The sequence below is a fragment of the Fusarium mangiferae genome, assembly GCF_900044065.1.
Source record: "Fusarium mangiferae strain MRC7560 genome assembly, contig: FMAN_scaffold013, whole genome shotgun sequence".
NCBI classification, from domain to species: Eukaryota; Fungi; Ascomycota; class Sordariomycetes; order Hypocreales; family Nectriaceae; genus Fusarium; species Fusarium mangiferae.
This window is the reverse complement of record NW_024573933.1, coordinates 1,588,369-1,607,295: the sequence shown is the minus strand read 5'-3', so window position 1 is coordinate 1,607,295 and position 18,927 is coordinate 1,588,369. Positions and strand designations below refer to the sequence as shown.

Sequence of the window (18,927 nt, the reverse complement as noted above, 5' to 3'; positions counted from 1 at the left end):
CAGGAACCTAACTTAACCTAACCTCTCCAGGTCCACCTCCACCATATCTCCACCAGAACTCACCACCGCTACCACTCCCACTAATAAGTTACCATTTCCACACCATCCATTGCCCGCCACCAAGATTTCTCCTCTTCCACTCTGTTATTCCCCTCACGCTCCGTGACTAAAGAAATCTTTGCTGCAAGCCAACTTTGGCATTTTCAGCTACCCAGAGCTTTTCGCGAACTGTACCACTCCGAAGCTTATCATCCCTCGCCTTGCACCGCGATCTGCAGCCTGTGACAGAGCTTGTCAAACAGCTGTCCTCGACCGACATCGTCATCCCAACTCGATCACCAATCCTCAACGTCACATTTACACTTTAGCCCAACATGATGTCTGGAGAAGCTTGGCTGTTTTTGTTGTCGGTGCTTATCAACGCCGTCAACCTCTTTTTACAGGTTTTCTTCACTATTATGTACAGTGATTTGGAATGGTATGGTTCCCATGGTTTTTGCAAGCGCTGCTGTCAGGGTGTCAAACTTTGCGCCTCAGATGCGCGTATTTGAAGCATTTGATGAGATGAAAACTAATCGCATATGGTAACAGTGATTACATTAACCCCATTGACCTCTGCAATCGACTCAATACCTATATCATCCCCGAGGCTGCTGTGCACGGTTTCTTGACCTTCCTCTTCCTCATCAACGGTTACTGGATCCCTCTCATTCTCAACTTGCCTCTCCTTGGCTGGAACGTCAAGAAGTATGTCGACTACACCCCGAGTTCTGCGACAATAGACTGACCGTTGCTAGGATTGTCGACAACACTCATCTCCTCGATGCGACTGAGATCTTCCGCAAGCTCAATGTTCACAAGAAGGTATGTGTTCTAGCTTGACTCGTAGCAAAGCGCAGCATTAACCCGACAACAGGAATCTTTCTTCAAGCTTGGCTTTCACTTGCTCATGTTCTTCTTCTACCTCTACAGCATGATTGTTGCTCTTATCCGAGACGAGTCCTCCTAAAATGCTACCCCTCTCAAATGAGCCGCGGTCCGATATCACCGATGTTAGGCAACGTTTGGCTACGTCAGATAGGACAGATTGCAATAGCTTCACAAGCTGGTCGAGTTCAGCTGACACCCAGGGCCGAGTCGACTAGTCACGCGACGACAAGAACAAGAGAACACGATATCAGTCTGCTACGGCAGTACACAACGAGTGGAAGACAGTATAGATGATGATGATAGCTTTTTTTTAAGAGGCGGGCTTGGCGTATATATCCTGGTATCATGCCAGCTGGCGCTCTGGTTGATTACTTCATGAAGGCGGTGGGTGGCATGTTCTGTTGGAGACTGAGGCATTGATCGCGCTTGGTGGCGGCCGCGTCCCGTCGTCCTTCAGCGTTTGAGCCCGGTGTGATAATTGATGAATGACCGAATAAAATGGCCAGTTTCGATGCTTTGGATGAAATGTATAGTCTCTTTATGTATAGTATACGACTTACAACTCATTACAAACATTGCTCGTATCAGTTGAGGTACTCGGGCTTAAACGGCCAAACCCTGCCTTTGGGAAGACAACTCAGGGCCTTTATCCTAAAGGACAAAAGAAAACTTGCGTAAATTCAGCATAGATATGATAGGCCTCGGATAAGATTAGGCACCTGCTTTTAGGAACCTTGGAAATTTTCTCCAATTTCTTGCTCCCCGTGTACCTGCGAAGTGAAACATGCGACTGCGATCAAAGTCACGTGACTGTTTCTGCTTCGCGATCTGCTCTGTCGCGCTTGATAGAGCTTGACTGCCTATACTTTGCGACGTTCAAACTCTACCAATCATCTACGCTCCTTCCCTTCATCATCCCCTTCCCTATGTCTAGTTGAGATGCCCTGATCTTCAACTAGCAATCAATCAATCAATCAATCAGTTTTGCACAAGTTCACCGAGACTTTTTAGCGTTTCCACCAATAAGCTGAATAGCGAGGCCATCATCGCAGAAGTCAGAATCAGACAAGGTTTATCTGCTTTAATGACTCGATCGCTGCCTTAACCAAGCAGTACAAATATAGTTAACTCCTTTGGTTTCTTCATCATCAGCAGTTGGGACAACCTTTTCCTCAACCCACCCAAAGGCGGATTTCCACCATCATGGCGGATTTTGGCGAATATCCGCCAAATATGGCGCCGCAAGATGCGCTCATAGTTCGAGAACAAGCTGAACCTGATCATGCTGTTGTGCCTTACTCGGCTGAAGATCTATCACGTCCCAAGGCTGGACCATTGAACCCGTTCAAGGACGAGAACAACATTCTGAAGCGCAAGAGCGTCCCAACTGGACATGCAGAGGAGACTTTCCTAAGCGAACACACATTCCGGAGCAAGCATCGTGCTATCGAGCGACGAGGTGGCCCTGAACGAGAGTACCAGACGAATGCAGAGCAAAAAGCAGAGGCTGCCAGGATACGAGCTGGGCGAGAGAGCAAGGGCAGCGCAACGATTGCGGAGGGACCTGGGTCTTATGTCGGGCCTTGGGCACGATACAAAAAGGCAGAATACGAGGTTGTTGCGGACGACGAAGAATTGGCGAGCGATGAGGAATATGAGATTGTCGAAGAGGAGGAAGAGGTAGTCGAGAGTGGAACAATTGTCAAGGCACCGACCAAGGCTTTGGAACGACGGAAGGAGGCCGAGGAGATGGGTGACGAGACGACGACGTTCCACGGATCCGCCGAGTACGATTACCAGGGTAGGACTTATATGCACGTTCCCCAAGACTTGGACATCGACCTTCGAAAAGAAGTGGGAAGCATCACCAACTTTATTCCCAAGCATCAGATTCACTCTTGGAAGAACCATTCCAAGGCGATCACCGCGTTGCGCTTCTTCCCTTCGTCTGGACATTTGCTCTTATCAGCCAGCGCCGACACTACCGTCAAGATCTTCGATGTGTACCACGAGCGAGAGCTCTTACGAACATACTCTGGACACTCGAAAGCTATTTCAGATATTTGCTTCAACACATCGGGCACTCAGTTTCTCTCTTCTTCTTACGATCGCATGATCAAGCTCTGGGATACTGAGAAGGGTGTTTGCGTGAGCAAGTTCACGACTGGCAAGACTCCTCATGTCATCAAATTCAACCCTGATCCTGAGCATGCGAATGAGTTTTTGGCCGGTATGTCGGATAAGAAGATTGTCCAATTCGACATTCGAACACCGAACGAGGTTGTCCAGGAGTATGATCACCACTTAGCTGCCATTAACACCATCACATTCGTCGACGAGAACCGACGCTTTATGACAACTTCTGACGACAAATCCCTCCGAGCATGGGACTACAACATTCCCGTGCCCATCAAATACATTGCTGAACCAGATATGTACCCTATGACCCGCGCAGCTCCCCACCCCAGCGGCAAATACGTCGCATATCAGAGTTCCGATAACCAGATTCTCGTCTATGGCGCAAACGACAAGTTCCGGCAGAACCGAAAGAAGAGCTACCGCGGTCACAACAACGCTGGTCTTGGCATCGATCTCGACTGCAGTCCTGATGGACAATTCCTTGCTTCAGGTGACTCTGGTGGTTATGTATGTTTCTGGGACTGGAAGACGTGTAAGATGTATCACAAGTTCAAGGCCGGTAACCAGGCTGTCACCACTGTCAAGTGGCATCCTCAAGAGACCAGCAAGGTGGTTACGGCGGGTCTGGACGGTGAGATTAAGTATTGGGATTAGAGGATGTATCATATGATGGATGGATGGACTGCATGGCATGGCATGGCGTTCGGGATCAGAAGAAAACACATACAATTTACTGCATTGGGCACTCGATGATTCTTTGACAAGCTCGGAGAAGAAAACTGAGGGCCTATATTCCAAGTGACGAAAATACATAGGCGGGTTTGGGATATCTTAGTATGTATTTAGACCACTTAATCTTGACAGTCAAGAGTTTTGCTTTCCTGGGGATCAGGCCCCCTTTTTGCTCTTGTGTGCCCGCGTGGCATGCTGATATTGATCCATCAGACGCCTCTTTCCTTTGACCAGGTTTCCATTCTCATCATAGTACTCCCATCCCTCATCGTCCCAAACGGTGTTCTTCTCGACGTAAGCATTCGAATAGCCATGCTTGTCAGCTTGCCAGTCTCCGTATTCCTCTTCATCGTCCGAAATCTCGCCCACCTCCTCAATCACAAATGTTGTACCCGTAGCAGGGCCAAAGCCATAGGGAAACCACTTCAGAGCTGCCGCTTTTCTAGCTTCCTTCTCGCGTTGGATATCTCCAGGTGCTGTGCTTTTCGCTTCGGGGCGCTTCTTGCTCTTGGTCAGATTGTAGAATTCCTCAGGGTTGGCCTGCACGTCTTTGAGGGCCTGCTTGGCTGCCTCTGAGCCGAGATCGAGGTGGATGACGTAGCAGGGAATCATGGCTCGTTCATTGTGGACGATGTATTCAAACCCCCCGTCGAAGTGCGAGTCATGACCTTCAATCAGGGGACCATGGCGTCCGTCACTCCCGGTATATGTTCGACCCATGATAGTAGCGCAGACAAATAACCGCATACTAGGCAGCATGCCGACTGGGGTCATCTCTCTCTGACCGCGAGCATAAGATATAGCATAGAAGGCTTCTTGGGATGAGTAAATTCCTCGATCAAATACTATGCCCGATCTAGGAGAAGCGATTACTTTCCCTTCGACTAATTTCCCAGGCATCTTGAAACCATGGCGGACAATCGATCCTACTGACTGAAGGGGAGTACCGTGGAAAGTCACACGAGGAGAAGTCATGTCCTGAATAACAGTCTCGTGGCTAAGTTGGGCTCGGACTCGGCCCGCCAACTTCGAATGAGGCGGAATCCTGTCTCGTAGACTCGTCCCGCACGATCTCAGGTCTGTCTCCAGTGACTCCTGGTAGCTCCAGAACCGTCGGACGAGATCATGGCGAAGTACAGATTCCATATGAATGACTCTCCATTCTTTGGGGATACCAGCTGTCAGTTCCTCGGGCGTTTTATGGAGGATTGAGTAGGCTGTGTCTTGGATGGTTGATACATCGAGGCCGAAGGGGTTGTTGATAACTTCATTCCAGTCTGACACTTCGTCTGCTGCATATCCTTTTTCGTACTTTTCTGGCTTGAAAGACTGTCGTGCCAGTTCAAATTCGTGAATTGCTTCCAACATCTGGAGGATGGCGATTTGCAGATCAAACTCCCTAACATGACAAGAGTCGTCTCCAAGGGCTGTTCTCATGATGTAGCGGACTTCTTCGCGAAGAGGATCTATCGACTTTCTCGAGAATGACCGATAAGTATCAATGATTTGACATGAAATCATGGTCTGATGGTCCGCTGAGAGAACAACCTGCATGGCTAGTTCAGCGAAACTGAAGTAAAAGACATCACTGCCAGAATTATTCTGGTGATTCGACCAGTCCGTCACACTTTCAGGAGCGTTTCCCTCAATTACCGTGTATTCGCCCATGATTTGTGATTTTTGTTGTCTCCTTTCAAAATTGTTCGTCAATGTATGTGGAGATAGCTGGTGATCTTGGAGGATTGATAGTATTGGGAAGATGGAGGCATTGAGATAGAGAGAGAGGCTGCTTCGTGTTGCGAAAAGAATATGTAGCTTTGCTGGAGAAAATGGTTCTATTTTTACTGGCATAATATAAATGTTGTGTTTCACGAATCGTCGCTATGCTTCGTCGGTGATTGACTCATACGGTATCTTTCTTGAGGCTCAGCTTGACTTAGTGTAGGCAGACACCCGGGTGACTCCCACAATGAACAAACAGCGCAGCAGTTGAACTTGTGATGTTCTATCAACTTTTGAAATCCTTTCTATATAGTTCTCAAGTTTGTCTCGAAAGGCACGAAATAACAAGGAGGAATGGCCAAAACGACCTGTCTTGGAGCACAGAGAATTTATGTCTATTAATAACAAAAGAACATCATGACTGACAACTGACCCAAAGTTTAGGGTGACGCTTCTCATCATTTTTATTATTTCAACGCCTGTACCTAGAGTGGTTGCTCTTCTTCGCCCAAAGCCGCTCCAATCTCCCATCTCCCATCTCCCATCTCCCATCTCCCATCTCCCANATCTCCCATCTCCCATCTCCCATCTCCCATCTCCCATCTCCCAAAGAATGACCCCATATCCAGTGAAATACAAATCCAACATCAAACAAAAGCCGGAAGCGTCAATCTTGTCTCGAATGCTGGAACCAAAGCCATCTTTGCAGTATCAAAATCAAGCAAAGCAACGTGCCACTCACCACATTCCTCTCTCATCCTCTTCTGTCCACCCAGAGCATCCTCCACAGCGACATCTGAACCCATAGCGATAGAACAAGTCGGCGGGAGTCAGCCCGCAACCATACGAGATGGTCAGCTCCTCTCCTTCTTTGATAACGTCTGCCTTGACTTCCATCTCAAGTACCTCGCCAGCCTTGTTGTAGTGGTATTCAACGGTCTGTCTCGGATGACATGTGTGATTGAAGCGTGACGCAATAGGGAAAAGGCCTGCTTCGTCCCAAACACCTGTTGAAAAGCTAAAGGCACTATCAGATCTATCTCCTTCGTTCCTCAACTCTCAACTTACCAATTTGTAGTCCAGACGGCCTTGATGCTCTGGAATTTACAATAGCTATTAGCATGAAGGCCCAGCGCAATGTCCTGCGATTCCCGGTCCAGTTTGTCGAATTCCTTGTACAGCGTGTTGTTATCGGCAGTGAATAGTGGTCTCTCGACGAGAATCTTGTCTCCAACCTCGAGGTCTTTGACTGCGAAGGCGCCCCATCCCGCGATGAGAGACCGCTTGACGATGAAAAAGTCATTTCGAAAGAGAACATCCGTAGTGGCAGATGGAGTCAATGGCAAGCCAGCCGGTTCCATGGCAGTAATTTCAAGGCTTTCGATCGGTTCCAGGGGCTTCAGAGGAGGAAAGCGATAGACGTACTCAAACGGCTCGTCTCGATGAGCTGTGACATAGCGGATCAGACTAAGGGGCAATGTCAACACAAACGACTTCCTCAACAATTCCTCAGTGCCTTACTCGTCTGTTGTTTCTTCATTCTCATCATCCGATCCGAAATCAAATTCCGAACTCGACGAAAATTCCGGTTCGGAACCTGAAGTGTCCCCATACTCAGTGGCTATGTCATCAAAAAGCTCTTGTTCATGGTTCTGAGGTATTTCGTCGCTAGGTGGTAGATGGACATCATCTGCAGTAGATTCCGAGAGAACTTCCTTCTTTAGATGAGCTTCAGTGGTCTAGCAGAGTTTGTTAATCCTGGGAGTAGTGTAGTTTGGAAGTGGTTGCACCTCTTTCTCTTTGTCATCGCATGGTTTAGTTCCATCGCTGCCCCGATCCAGCTCTAGCTTGGCAAGAAGATCAAGAGTCGGAATATCTTCAATACTTGATGATGATAGGGTTGGACCGAGGACAGGCTCATCGGGTGGCTGAGGGATATTGTCACCCATGATGGGTAGGCACAACGAACGACGACGACAAAGAAGAAGTGATGGCTGGTATTTGAGGCAAGGCTTCTCCCGTATGGAAGCAAATAGAAGGTTGAAGGAAGAGAATGAAAATAGCTGAGGTGAAGGTTTGATTGCTTATATATGTATTGTTGAGGAGTGATTGTGAATCACGGAGGACTCCTTGAGCATTGATGTGGGCAACAATGATGCAGACAGCGATTGAGTTGTCGAGATTAAGTTAACTTCATAGCTGTGGCAGATAATAATGAATACGGAGTAGCTAAAAAAGAATGGAAGATCAGAAATACTACCTATATAAGGCCTTGAAAGTCTTTCCCAACATACATCTACCGCTCTGCAAGTAACAATAAAACACCCAATAAAGTCCAGCAAACCTCCAACCCCAATCATCCTCATCGATGAAACATTGTTCATTTCACTGCAACCATGTGACTACGGAAAACAATCTTTCCTAAGAATACAGAGCAAAGGAGGAGAAACTGGGCTTCTATTGCACGATTACCACAGCGAAACGCGTGAGGTCAGGTGATGACACACGGCTCGCATCTCCGGTGTGGCCAGCTTTGGGCCTCATATTCTAGACATGAGGCGAGAATAAAAGATGCTGATCATGGATATTGCTTTGATAGATTCTGGATTACCCAAGTTGTAGTATGCATTGTGCTGGCTCATCCGGTGAACAATTGCGGCATACCACGTTGCTTCTAGAAGGATGTCAATATTTCTAGCTTTTCATCTCTGAAATTTTAGTACAATGACTACGTTGGTTATGTTTTCCCGTCTCAAGCAGTAATCGGATTCAAAGAGTAAAAATGATTATAATTCTTTGCTAGTAACATGTCAAACTCCCTGGTGCTAACATGGATATCGATATCTAGTTTTCCATATCCCGGATGTACTCTTGCCCTAGTTTCTTGTAAGTGTCCCTTAGATTCGACCCATGCATGACTCGATCTGACTAACCTCAACTCCGTGTATACCTTGAAACTATAGCCCTGTTCTATCTGGGGGCCTCTATCTGGCAGTCTCCATCATACATGCATGCCTTTCGATTGCTGATGCTTGTCACCTAGAGTCCCTGATGTAATAGGACACAATGCTGGGGTCGCGCAGACGAATAGTCACAGCCACACCACCTTCTTTTGGGCCGCAGTGGGCAAGTTGAAGAGCAGTCTGGACACTGAAGGCAGTTAGGTTTCTGCCACACACGCCGACATCGGCATACCCAGAGGTCCAGGCCTGTTCTCGTCACGATGCAGTCAGATGGTGCGTGAAGTCCAGCCTTTACTCCACATCCGATACAGAAGCGGCGGAGGGGCACAAGCCGGTCTTGAGGTCCCGCCTCCTGCTCCGGTACCAACCGGCCTTGTGGGTCAAAGTAGGCCGTGTTGGCTTGTAACACATCAAAATGTTGCGGACTCCGTACACGGAAGCACCAGTAGCACTCTAAGTTTCCGGGTCTCTGATCTTTCTTTTTCTCACTGGCCCAGTGTTGTGGAAAGTCCTTTGCTGCTCTCATGACCAACTCAAACTTGTCTCGTAGTGTTGCCGTGCGTGGGGGGTCTACTGTACGATGAAAGTGTCGGTTCACCATGGACAGGAAGATGAGAGACTGATAGTCCAGGTTCGAAAAAATGAGCCTCTGCACGTCGTTGGGAAGCCGTTCTAATAGCGATAGCTTGTTTGTGTGAAGAACTTTTGGTAGCCAGGTTGGACAACTCGATGCATACTTCTTCTTCTGGTGGGAATATGAAGGGCGATTGAGCTCAGGTTCAAATGCTCGGCCAACGGGGCCAGCATGTTGTCGTGGGATCAAAAGCATCGCTAATTAAGAAAAATTCAGTAGAAGTATGTGTGGCCTCGATAACGTTCTGTGGGAGAGATGCGCTTCTATAAATGACTACCTCAGCCAAGGAGGGGGACAGACAGGGAAGTGGATGACATCCAACAATATCCATACCAACCTACCTTATGCACGCCTCTGATGGCAAGCAAACAAATAGTTGCGGCACCCAAGATTTCACGTCGGATATGGGTCGAGGTGCAAGGGTGTTTGTGGTTCGTTCTCTACCCGACAATCCTTCAACATTATAGCTGTTGGTTGTGCATTGGGGCTGAGACAGGCAGCTCGTTAAGGTAGTTGAAAGGTATCTTCTCTGCGCCTGATATTTACCCAACACTACTTCCTTTGTCATTGGCACTCAAGGTGAGTCATTGGCCATCAGATGGACGCTGATTTTTGGTACATCTGATATGGACCAGCTATGTCCTGGCTCATGGTGTCATTCTGCCTTCGTGTTTGGTTTGATATTTAGATCCTAATGAAGCCATTTGCTGCTCAGTGTTTCGTTTCAATGGCCAGCAACCGACTGCATCATGCACGCAACCCAACATATACAAGCCTGTTTCCAAGCCAGCCTTTCACTCGACAGATGCTGTAGTGTGTGTCCTTCCCATAAACTCTTATGGAAAGGTGAAATCCTATATCTGTGCCCTAGAGATCGGGCTGACCCTGGTCCAATTTGCGTATGGAGACGAGAAGACACTGCTGGCGAAGCGAAGCTCTTAGACGAATGACGGCCGGCCCGGGCCAACCCAACACGACAAGAGACAACGGCACACAGTTGGGGCGGCTGGCCGCGTCCTCATTTCTGCTTCCAGCATCGACTATTATCCACATAGTTGCAGCGGAACCAGTCCCCCGACCGACGCCTCTTATCATGTGAATGGAAGGCTCATGTGGGTAAGTCGCACTATCACTGTGATATCCAAACTGTCGGGTCAAGCTAGGCCTGGTTCATCTGCGGGTGAGTCCAACACACCGAGAAAACCACCTCTGCTCATGCAAGTCGCAATTTTGGGACACTCGCTCGCATCCTTCCACTCGCTTCGAGTCATTTTCAACCGTTATGATTGAACCAGGATCTGGAACTCGTTACCTGCGCTCCGCACATCTTCTACCTGAAGGAACACTCTTTGTTGCATACTGGGATCAGGCATCGAGCTTGTTTGCTTGATAGATCAGTTTATGCCAGCAATGTCAGAATTTGGCCTGAGCTGCACTTGGAGACTTGATCAAGACTGCTGAAAAATATGGCCTTGGCATGCGACGAGTCGTACTCTTGCTGGTCATATCGCACCAGCCCAACAACGCGTCTCGTTACCTCCGGTGGTTTTAGCGACGAGATAGGCACGTTGGCGGGCATTTCTTCTTCTTTTTTTTTTCCCGCATGGCACAGGCGCCTGAGAAGTTTGTCACCTCTTCTCGCTTCGTCCTGTGCCTCACTCTTCGGATACGATTTTCAAGACGTCGACAAATTATCGACCCCCTGGTTGGCAAGAATCTGAGGGGTTTAAGTCGAGCAAAAGACTTTCCAGAGGCATTCCCGGCCAAGAAGGAGCCTAGCTTACGCCTCGTCCACTTGAAAGCAAACAAACGATGTGTAGAGACTGAAGGTATCGCAGGCAGGCCAAAGGGTGTGGAATCCAAGCATTGGGGCATCTGCTGCCTGCCTGTACTAAAGCACTGGGGTGATGCGACGGATCAGTCATGCCCCCAAAACCCCGAAACTCGATCGATGTGGTAGAAGCATAGCATGTCCATAGTTGTTCCGATCAATAGTCGGCAAAGCTCCCACGATAAGACCCCATGATAACGAATATTTCCACATAAAGGCTTCTTCGCTATGCGAGAGAATGAGGTTGCGACAGCATATATTGGTTCGTTCGGGTACTTTTTTCACGATAAAGCAAGAGCTGAAAGCGTGGAAACCAAAAAGTGCGACGCGCTGCTGTCTGTTATCCTTGTCAGGTAGGACTGGGTAAATATGCTTGCCTGCAGCATGGTGGCATTCGTAACGAAGTGTTTCCTGGATTGTTGATTGAGAAATTGGCGCCGATCATCAAATGTCTCATTCACTTTAGTGTCCTACACCAAAATACGATCTGCGGAGGAGCAGAAATTGAGTGTGACATTCCACCACGAAAACAGGTCTGAGCATTGTGTGAATTGTCCCATCCTCTGCCCTGATGAACTGGTTGCTACTATATTAGAGACACAAATAGTACCAAGTACAATCAGGTTGATGGCTGCATGACGAGGGTTTGCGGCAGGCAAATATGATTACATCGAGGCCATTCATGGAATGGCTGATGGCTGATGGCACCTCTTTGTGGCAACCAAGCATCCCCCAAGGTACAAAGAAGATCCTCTGGCTGTGTGCTGGCAGGATTTGGCCCAAACACCTTCAACACAGCCCCAATGCCAACTTGAAATGCGATCCAGTGACTCCGCAATGTTGCTGTAGATCCTGACCAGAGGGCCTGTTTCAGATACCAGTGCGACCAGGGGTCCGCGCTTAAACGTCATAATAAATTCGAGCCCCAGTCATCTTTGCACCCTGAATATCTGTCTTCTGGTGATGCCTTCAATATTTTCTTTGTATGCTCACGACGTTCTTTAACCCATTTGTGCTCCATTATGGCTCTGTTTGAATCCGCCAATTGCGATCGAAATGCGACCGCTCCAACAGCCAGCGATGCCGGCGTCGCAGGCGCTGGTGTAAGCTTCAATCCTAGCATATCGGAAGAAAATATAAGCAGGTGCTGACACACGACAGATCCTACTATCGTTCATGATCACGGCGCTGCTCGCCATCATATTATCGAGTAGCGTCATTTTTGCCGAAATGCGAGGGAGAGACTCGGTCATCCGGCGGAAGCTGCTCAACGGTTATAGCGACTCTCAAATTATGCAGGGAATTGGTATCCAGAGTGTTGGACTGGCCAAGATGAACAGTCTAGTGCCGTATCACTTCTTCCTCATATGGATGCTGTCACTCCTTTCTATGGCGACCCATAACACGACACTTTTGGCTCTTAAACAGGATTACCGCCGCGATTGGGTGATTCGATGGTTGCGACAGTTTCTTATGTTCGTCAATTTGGCGTTGTCGTGCGTTTCTGGCGTCTTTGTTCTCGAGGGTGTTTCAAAGGGTCTTGACGACAAAACTCTACCCATATCCTGCGTGTGGGAAGTTGAGGGCAAAGGCGCTGCCTCAAACGCTGGTCTTTCTTACGTCGGCACAATCGTTGTTATTGCTGGTAACTGCATCATCTTTGGCCTGGCGACCTGGTATCTTCACAGCAGGCAGCAAAGATTCTATAAGATCATCCAGGTTGTCGGGTTGGTGTTGATGACAGCTATTGCAGTTGGGGCAGCGATTCGGATTATCCTGCTTTCCCAAGCATTTGGCCACCCGTCGATCGAGCTCAAAGATAATGGCGAGACTGTATGGAGCTTCGGTCAGCTTCTCTCCATGCTGCTTCTTATCCTTCCATTGGTAAACGTCATTGAGATCTATCGAGGAGAGATCCAAGTCCCAGGCCCAATTCGAGACGAGCGAGCCAAAGTATATGACGGCGAACTCCAGGATAATCCACAGGGGTCACGGACAAATCTTTTCCAAAAGTAAGAAATGAAGCCGGGAAGCATATCTTGGATTGGGAGGGAGACCGCGAATTTGGTCTTATGAATGGGAACGAATGCAGGGACTGTGATGAAGGATAGGCTTTACTGCACGAAAGATACCCTCTTTTCTTGCTATTCTCAACAAGTATTTAGAGATTTGAATCATCCTCTCGGATTATAAGGACTAGTTTGCGCTGGGCGTAGCTTCCTACCTACTAACTTAGTAATTTGGGCATCTACTAAGCCCCCAGCCTTAGTACCTAAGGTACAGAAAATGAAATTGACCTATTGCGCTTGCCTGTACTATCTCGACGGTCTTCGATTACTCGAATTGGAGTGGACGTCCATCCACCGGGTAGCACATCCATTCCATCCATTGCTTGAGGCTCTCGATGCAATCGTCACAGTTGCTGATCTCCATGCAGTTGCCAGCGCACCTTGTAAGTAGCGGTAATATTCGTTAAATAGTTATGATCCAGGCATTGTAATAACAGTCACGGAGGGAGGCCTCTGACGCGGAAACGATATCAATTGTCATTTCTCATTCGCGTCGCCCTTAAATATGCCCCTTAATTGGTTCTCAAGAGATATTTATGATAATATCACAGCGAGGTCTTCATACAAAATTATCATAAGAATATTTATTTGTATTTGTTATTGATTCTAAGCATTTGCGTTCCATTATCGTTCAACTCGTCTATTGGACTACGCACTTGGCTGGCAGTCCACAAGGTCCCTCCTTGACCTCCTTAAGCTCTTGGGGTCCCTTGTTCTCCTGTTTGGGAGCAGTGGTATCCTTTTCAGCCTCGGCAGGCTTGGTGGTGTTCGATGCCACCTCAGGCGCAGCCTTGGCTTGGCTGCTGCCATGCAGTCAACCGGTGAACTTGGCAACGGTCTGGTAGAAGTTCTCTCCCTGGATCTGAGCAAGCTCGAGCTCCTTGGCAGAGGGCTGGCGAGAACCGTCACCACCAGCGAAGGTACCGGCGCCCCAGGCACTGCCACCACGAACCTCAGAGAGATCAGTCAGGACACCGAAAGCCTTGGCGTAACCGAAGGGGACATAGATGATGCCATGGTGAGTGAGGGTGGAGATAGCGTTCTGAGCAGTGGTCTCCTGACCACCACCCTGGGAGGCGGTAGAGACGAAGATACCGGCCATCTTGCCCCAGAAACCACCAGAGGCCCACTGCTTGCCAGTCTTGTCCCAGAAAGCCTTCCACTGGGCGGGGAAGTTTCCGTAACGGGTGGGGATACCAAGGAGGAAAGCATCGTAGCCCTCAAGGACGGAGGGGTCGTCGAGGGTAGGAACATCGGTGGGCTTGGGAGGAGCGTGCATCTTGGCGAGGACATCCTCGGGGAGGGTCTCGGGGACCTGGAAGAGGTCGGCAGAGCCGCCGGCCTTCTCAATACCGGCCTTCTCAGCCTCGGCCAGCTGCTTGATGTGGCCGTACATGGAATACTACGAGATATGTTAGTGTTCTGTGGTGATGATAAAGCCACGAGTGGAATGTTGTATGAGCGTAACTACAGACAAGCCATTGAACAGTGCAACCTTGGTTCACACTCATTGTCATATATGGCAGTCTCAAGCATCCCACAAGAGCAACAACCATAGTTTGCTGATCATGAAGAGATGATGGTGGTGGGGCTGGGAATGACAAGATATGGAGGGGTGAAACATACGTAGACGATAGCGATCTTGGGAGCCATTGTGAATGACTGACTTGTGGGGGGTATCAAGTAAAGAATAAAGAAAATACAACGGATAGAGATGCGATGAGTACTGAGTTGATAAGACAGAAAGTAACGAAACAGCAGAAGAGGGGAGGGTTCGTCTTATAGCTTGAGGGAGAGCTTGTTGGAAGCTTCTACATCTGGGAACTGGGATCTTATCCACAAAATGGTACGTATCATGCACCTAAGGAGAAATGAGCCGGGCGCCCATGATATCATTGGTGCAACTCTGCCAGTTCCGGAATCTACGAACGCGTGGATGTGGGATTGGGGATTGAACCGGTAACACCTTGAGAGAGCTCTCAAGAAAAAGTGGAGGTGAAGCTCGGGATGTCCCTGAATCATGACATCTGTGACATGCAAGACAATTGCTTCCGTAACTCAATCTTTCTTCTTGAATTGGGAGGCTAATCAGCCAGAGCTAATCTCTCCTAACTGTTAATTCCTACCACGATGCCTCTGATACTCAATTCCTCCAAACCTATATCATGCGTCGCCATATTCTTCAAAACAACTTCAACTTCTTCTTCAACAATACCCCACCTCGATCGAGAATGCCCCATAATTAACCCCCCCCTAGAAAAGCATCTTTGCTGAGTCAAGGCTGATGTGTGCTTAGCAGAAGACGCTTAGCTTCTATTACACGAGCCTGACAAAACATACTCAATGCGGGGACGTCTCTGTCCGACTGCGCGCGGTTATTGCAAATCTTATGATTTCTACCTTGTCTCTCTATCTTATCCAACCATTTGATAAGCCAGTATGCTTCATTCTGCAATTTTTGTAAAGGACTTCAGGCTTCTCACTCCGGCACTTGCTGCATCCGGTTTCCTGTTTCGATGCTTGTATATCCGTTACCCACATACCATCTCACCTCATCATTCTTCTTGATTCTACAACATCATCTTCTTCTTCTCCTTCTGTCTTTTTTTCTCACCGACATCCTCAATCTCATGCTGATGCACGATTAGCATGTCTTCAGTGGATCTCAAACCGTCGTCTTGATTATTCTAGGCCCCTTGCAGCTGAAGCTCCGCTGAACCACTTGCCCCGTTACCAACCGCCCTCGAGCATCCACTCTCGCCTTATCAATGGAACGACTCTGCATATAAGTCTCATGCCAGGACCCTCACTTAGTCGGTAACACTCTCAAGCTTGACTTGAGGCTTACGATTAACTTACAAAGGCTCGTGCAAACGTGCTATCAAATTGTATTATCACATGATAGCCTTTTGCATACTGTGTAAGTGCGCTCGCTCTAGAGTCTGACATTTTCTGTACATCAGCTATCTCTCACATCGAAACTCAATATCTGCCAATATCAACGCCACACTGTAAGCGGTACTCAAAAGTATCAATATGAATGCCGCCTCTGAGGCCCAACCTCGTCCTAAAAAGCCTGCCATTCAAGAGATTCAACCCAATCCAAACTCCATGCTTTCGTTAGATGATTTGGTACATTGAGAGTTCAAAACTCTAAGCAAATTCCATATGAGACGTTAAATAGAAATAGGAAAAAAGAGCTAAAAGAAAGACTTCATTTATCATCGGTGTGGTGATCGTTGCTCGTCGTCTCGTGGATGTGCGCTTGATGGTTCAATCACGATCTCAGGGAGTTGCGGTATTCTTAAGCTGGGGAGTTGCGGCGCACTACCATTGCTTTGACCTCTTGGTGGGCTGTTGCTCTGTCCATCTGAAGCTGGGTCCATCTCATGCCAATCTGACCCAAGATCCCGCTCCGTAGTTCGCTGCGTTCTCTGCGATGAGGAGCGTTCAGGGCCAGGATACTCAGGCGGGGGGCCGTGAGTTGAGGATCGGTCATCATTGAGTGGTACATCCTCGTACTCGGGAGGCGGCATCGCCTCTTCACCAAGATCTGCTTCTACCAATTCAGGACTCGAGCCAGCTCTGCCATCTGCACTGCCTGATCGAATAGAAGCTCCTTGCGAACGTGTAGGCGCCAGACTTGCGAAGTCGTCGTCATGACTAGCAGCAGAGCTATAGCTGCGCCCCCGTTGATGTCCCGATTGCATGCTCGCAGCATCAGAGAGCAGGCCAACACGCTCACTCTCGCTACTGTTTGCTCTAATTCTCGTTCCGTCATGCCGTGCAACACCAACGTCTGCATATGACACACTTGACACAGATCTCTGCCTGTTGTCCTTGATCTGGTCCACAGTAGTTCGTAGTTCGGCAATAGTGTTGTCCTCGTTCGCAGCACGAGTCTCAGCTCTGATCGTCTCAAGCTCGCGATAGTCGCTTCTGAGCCGTGCCTCGCGGCGTCGCTCTCTACGCTCCTCACGCTCGGCGAGGGCTTGTCGTCGAGCTAGTCTGATCTGGTAGAGAGTCTCCATTTCTTCATTTCGCGCTTCTTCCTCTGCCTCTGCAGTTGGCAGGTCGATGATCACATCCACGCCATCTCGCTCGCCTTCTCGTCCCAGGACCCTTTCATTATGCCCTGCGCTCTGTCGATACGCCGGTAATGTAAGCACAGAGCGGACGGAAGTATTTCGGTCGACGGTTGCGCCAGCGTTGGTACCGTTATTGGTACTGTTGCGACTTTGTCGGTTATTGGTCGAAGTAGCAGTGGGATCGAGCTGATGTGATTGTCTTCCACTCTCCCCGCCATCTTCGCCTGCTGTCTGTTCGTAATTGCCCTGCCCCGATCGACCTCTTATTCGTTCAAGAAAGCCTCCCTTCTTTTTACTTTCTGTCGGCTTCTTCTTTTGTCGCGCCTTCGTTATGCAAACAGCCAAAGTAATGGCTACCACTACACCGGCAATACTACCGATAACCTGCACGTTGAGGCATGAATGTTAGCGCCATGGTAGGTCTCGGCGATTCTTCCACTCCAGTTGAACTTACAATAAAGACAACTGTATTATTGGTTCCCCCACCACCGTTGCTAGAAGGCGTTTCTCGAGGTTGAAGTGCGCTCTCAGTGGCATCCCAGCCACGCGGTATTGGAACGTTCAGATGCATTTCAGGCGGAATTGCACCATTCAGCAGAAGAAGGAGTTAGTTGTACTGATAATGAGATTGAATTGCCAGCGACAATTCGTCGGAGAGGGCGGATAGAAGAGGACCACGCGGTGGCGCGCCCGATTGGATGATCGATGCTTGCCGATACGAAGTGGGAGTACAGAGTTTGGTATAAGATTCAAATATTGCGGCAAAAGGCGTTGTTTCTGGGGAAGAAGGTTTGATTGACAGGAGATTGATTAAGAGGAACAGAACCACAACAGCAGAAGATGAAGACTATCGCCTCCAACTTCCAGGCAAAGCAAAGCAATGCAATGCAATGCACAGCACAGCACAGCACAGCACAGCCGCAGTTATCGGGCGCTCGCGAGGCGCGAGGTTGGTTGGTTGGCTTTCCCGTCCAGTCGGCTTGGCTTGGCTGAGCTGGACTGGATGTGAAATGGACCTGGGCCTGGACTTCTAGCAGGGGTGTTTCGGGACCTTTTACCCTTTATACTCACTGTGTGCTTCACTGATGGAAGCACAAAATGGGAGGAAGTAATATGATTACGAGTGTAACGAGAAGTTAAAAACGAGAAATTGAGATTAGCATTGACCAGAATAAGCGGATGAGCCGTCTCGTCCTGGTTTGCTCTGCTCTGTTCTGCTGTCAGATCAAAAATTGGCTAACGTAACTTTCATCGCTTAGGTACCTATCATCTGGTCCTTGACGACCATGACTTGTCAGTGGCCGTTAGGGTGGTGACATCAGTACATAAGCGGCTACGTAACTTAGTACAGGGCCAAGCTGTGGCCGTTGCTTACCTTGCCCTTGAGGGTTTGAGTGTCCTGTCTTGAAGGCTTGCTTATTAGAGCATTGGATGCTGAAGATCACATCGGCTGTTGTTTTGAATCGCCTGTCAAAGATGATCATATGGAATGGCAAGGCGTTGTGGCTGGTGTACAACAGGTACAAACTCTTATCTTGCCGCCATGTATCTCAAACTTGTACTCATCGACCGCAGTGTCGCACCCGATCCTTGAACGACAACTTGATCCCCAAGGAATAAGCATCAACGGGGCCCCAGTTCATTACGCAATCACTACAGATCTGCGGGACAATTCTCTTGAATTCTCTTGTTTTGTCCCTCATTTTCTTCGATAACGCCTCATTCTACTGTAATTCTGATGAGAGTTTAATCGGCTTTCAAACTCGTTTTCACATAGTACATATGTACATAGCTCAAAGCTCTCTTGTTACGTTCCATG

At 48.6% G+C, this 18,927-nt stretch overlaps 8 protein-coding genes across 8 annotated transcripts; 3 read left to right on the top strand and 5 right to left on the bottom strand.

The window, feature by feature from the left end:
* Nucleotides 1–377: 377 nt before the first annotated feature.
* Nucleotides 378–1,009, top strand: FMAN_00514 (putative ERV14-ER-derived Vesicles; the record flags this gene model as incomplete). The annotated part of the gene is made up of 4 exons (XM_041822373.1): nucleotides 378–478; nucleotides 592–747; nucleotides 798–864; nucleotides 917–1,009. The coding sequence occupies 4 exons, from the start codon at nucleotides 378–380 to the stop codon at nucleotides 1,007–1,009; spliced, it is 417 nt and encodes a 138-aa protein (XP_041688060.1).
* A 1,124-nt stretch (nucleotides 1,010–2,133) lies between these two features.
* Nucleotides 2,134–3,723, top strand: FMAN_00513 (putative CDC40-cell division control protein; the record flags this gene model as incomplete). Its single annotated transcript, XM_041822372.1, has 1 exon — nucleotides 2,134–3,723. The coding sequence occupies one exon, from the start codon at nucleotides 2,134–2,136 to the stop codon at nucleotides 3,721–3,723; it is 1,590 nt and encodes a 529-aa protein (XP_041688059.1).
* Nucleotides 3,724–3,957: 234 nt separating this feature from the next.
* Nucleotides 3,958–5,469, bottom strand: FMAN_00512 (uncharacterized protein; the record flags this gene model as incomplete). The annotated part of the gene is made up of 1 exon (XM_041822371.1): nucleotides 3,958–5,469. The coding sequence occupies one exon, from the start codon at nucleotides 5,467–5,469 to the stop codon at nucleotides 3,958–3,960; it is 1,512 nt and encodes a 503-aa protein (XP_041688058.1).
* A 792-nt stretch (nucleotides 5,470–6,261) lies between these two features.
* FMAN_00511 (uncharacterized protein) lies at nucleotides 6,262–7,472 on the bottom strand (the record flags this gene model as incomplete). Its single annotated transcript, XM_041822370.1, has 4 exons — nucleotides 6,262–6,541; nucleotides 6,592–6,990; nucleotides 7,045–7,262; nucleotides 7,314–7,472. 4 exons carry the CDS (start codon nucleotides 7,470–7,472, stop codon nucleotides 6,262–6,264), a joined length of 1,056 nt encoding a protein of 351 aa, XP_041688057.1.
* A 1,090-nt stretch (nucleotides 7,473–8,562) lies between these two features.
* FMAN_00510 (uncharacterized protein) lies at nucleotides 8,563–9,315 on the bottom strand (the record flags this gene model as incomplete). The annotated part of the gene is made up of 1 exon (XM_041822369.1): nucleotides 8,563–9,315. One exon carries the CDS (start codon nucleotides 9,313–9,315, stop codon nucleotides 8,563–8,565), a length of 753 nt encoding a protein of 250 aa, XP_041688056.1.
* A 2,658-nt stretch (nucleotides 9,316–11,973) lies between these two features.
* Nucleotides 11,974–12,967, top strand: FMAN_00509 (uncharacterized protein; the record flags this gene model as incomplete). The annotated part of the gene is made up of 2 exons (XM_041822368.1): nucleotides 11,974–12,054; nucleotides 12,113–12,967. The coding sequence occupies 2 exons, from the start codon at nucleotides 11,974–11,976 to the stop codon at nucleotides 12,965–12,967; spliced, it is 936 nt and encodes a 311-aa protein (XP_041688055.1).
* An 867-nt stretch (nucleotides 12,968–13,834) lies between these two features.
* Nucleotides 13,835–14,673, bottom strand: FMAN_00508 (putative 1,4-Benzoquinone reductase; the record flags this gene model as incomplete). Its single annotated transcript, XM_041822366.1, has 2 exons — nucleotides 13,835–14,422; nucleotides 14,647–14,673. The coding sequence occupies 2 exons, from the start codon at nucleotides 14,671–14,673 to the stop codon at nucleotides 13,835–13,837; spliced, it is 615 nt and encodes a 204-aa protein (XP_041688054.1).
* A 1,568-nt stretch (nucleotides 14,674–16,241) lies between these two features.
* On the bottom strand, nucleotides 16,242–17,679 carry FMAN_00507 (uncharacterized protein; the record flags this gene model as incomplete). Its single annotated transcript, XM_041822365.1, has 2 exons — nucleotides 16,242–17,492; nucleotides 17,563–17,679. The coding sequence occupies 2 exons, from the start codon at nucleotides 17,677–17,679 to the stop codon at nucleotides 16,242–16,244; spliced, it is 1,368 nt and encodes a 455-aa protein (XP_041688053.1).
* Nucleotides 17,680–18,927: the final 1,248 nt, after the last annotated feature.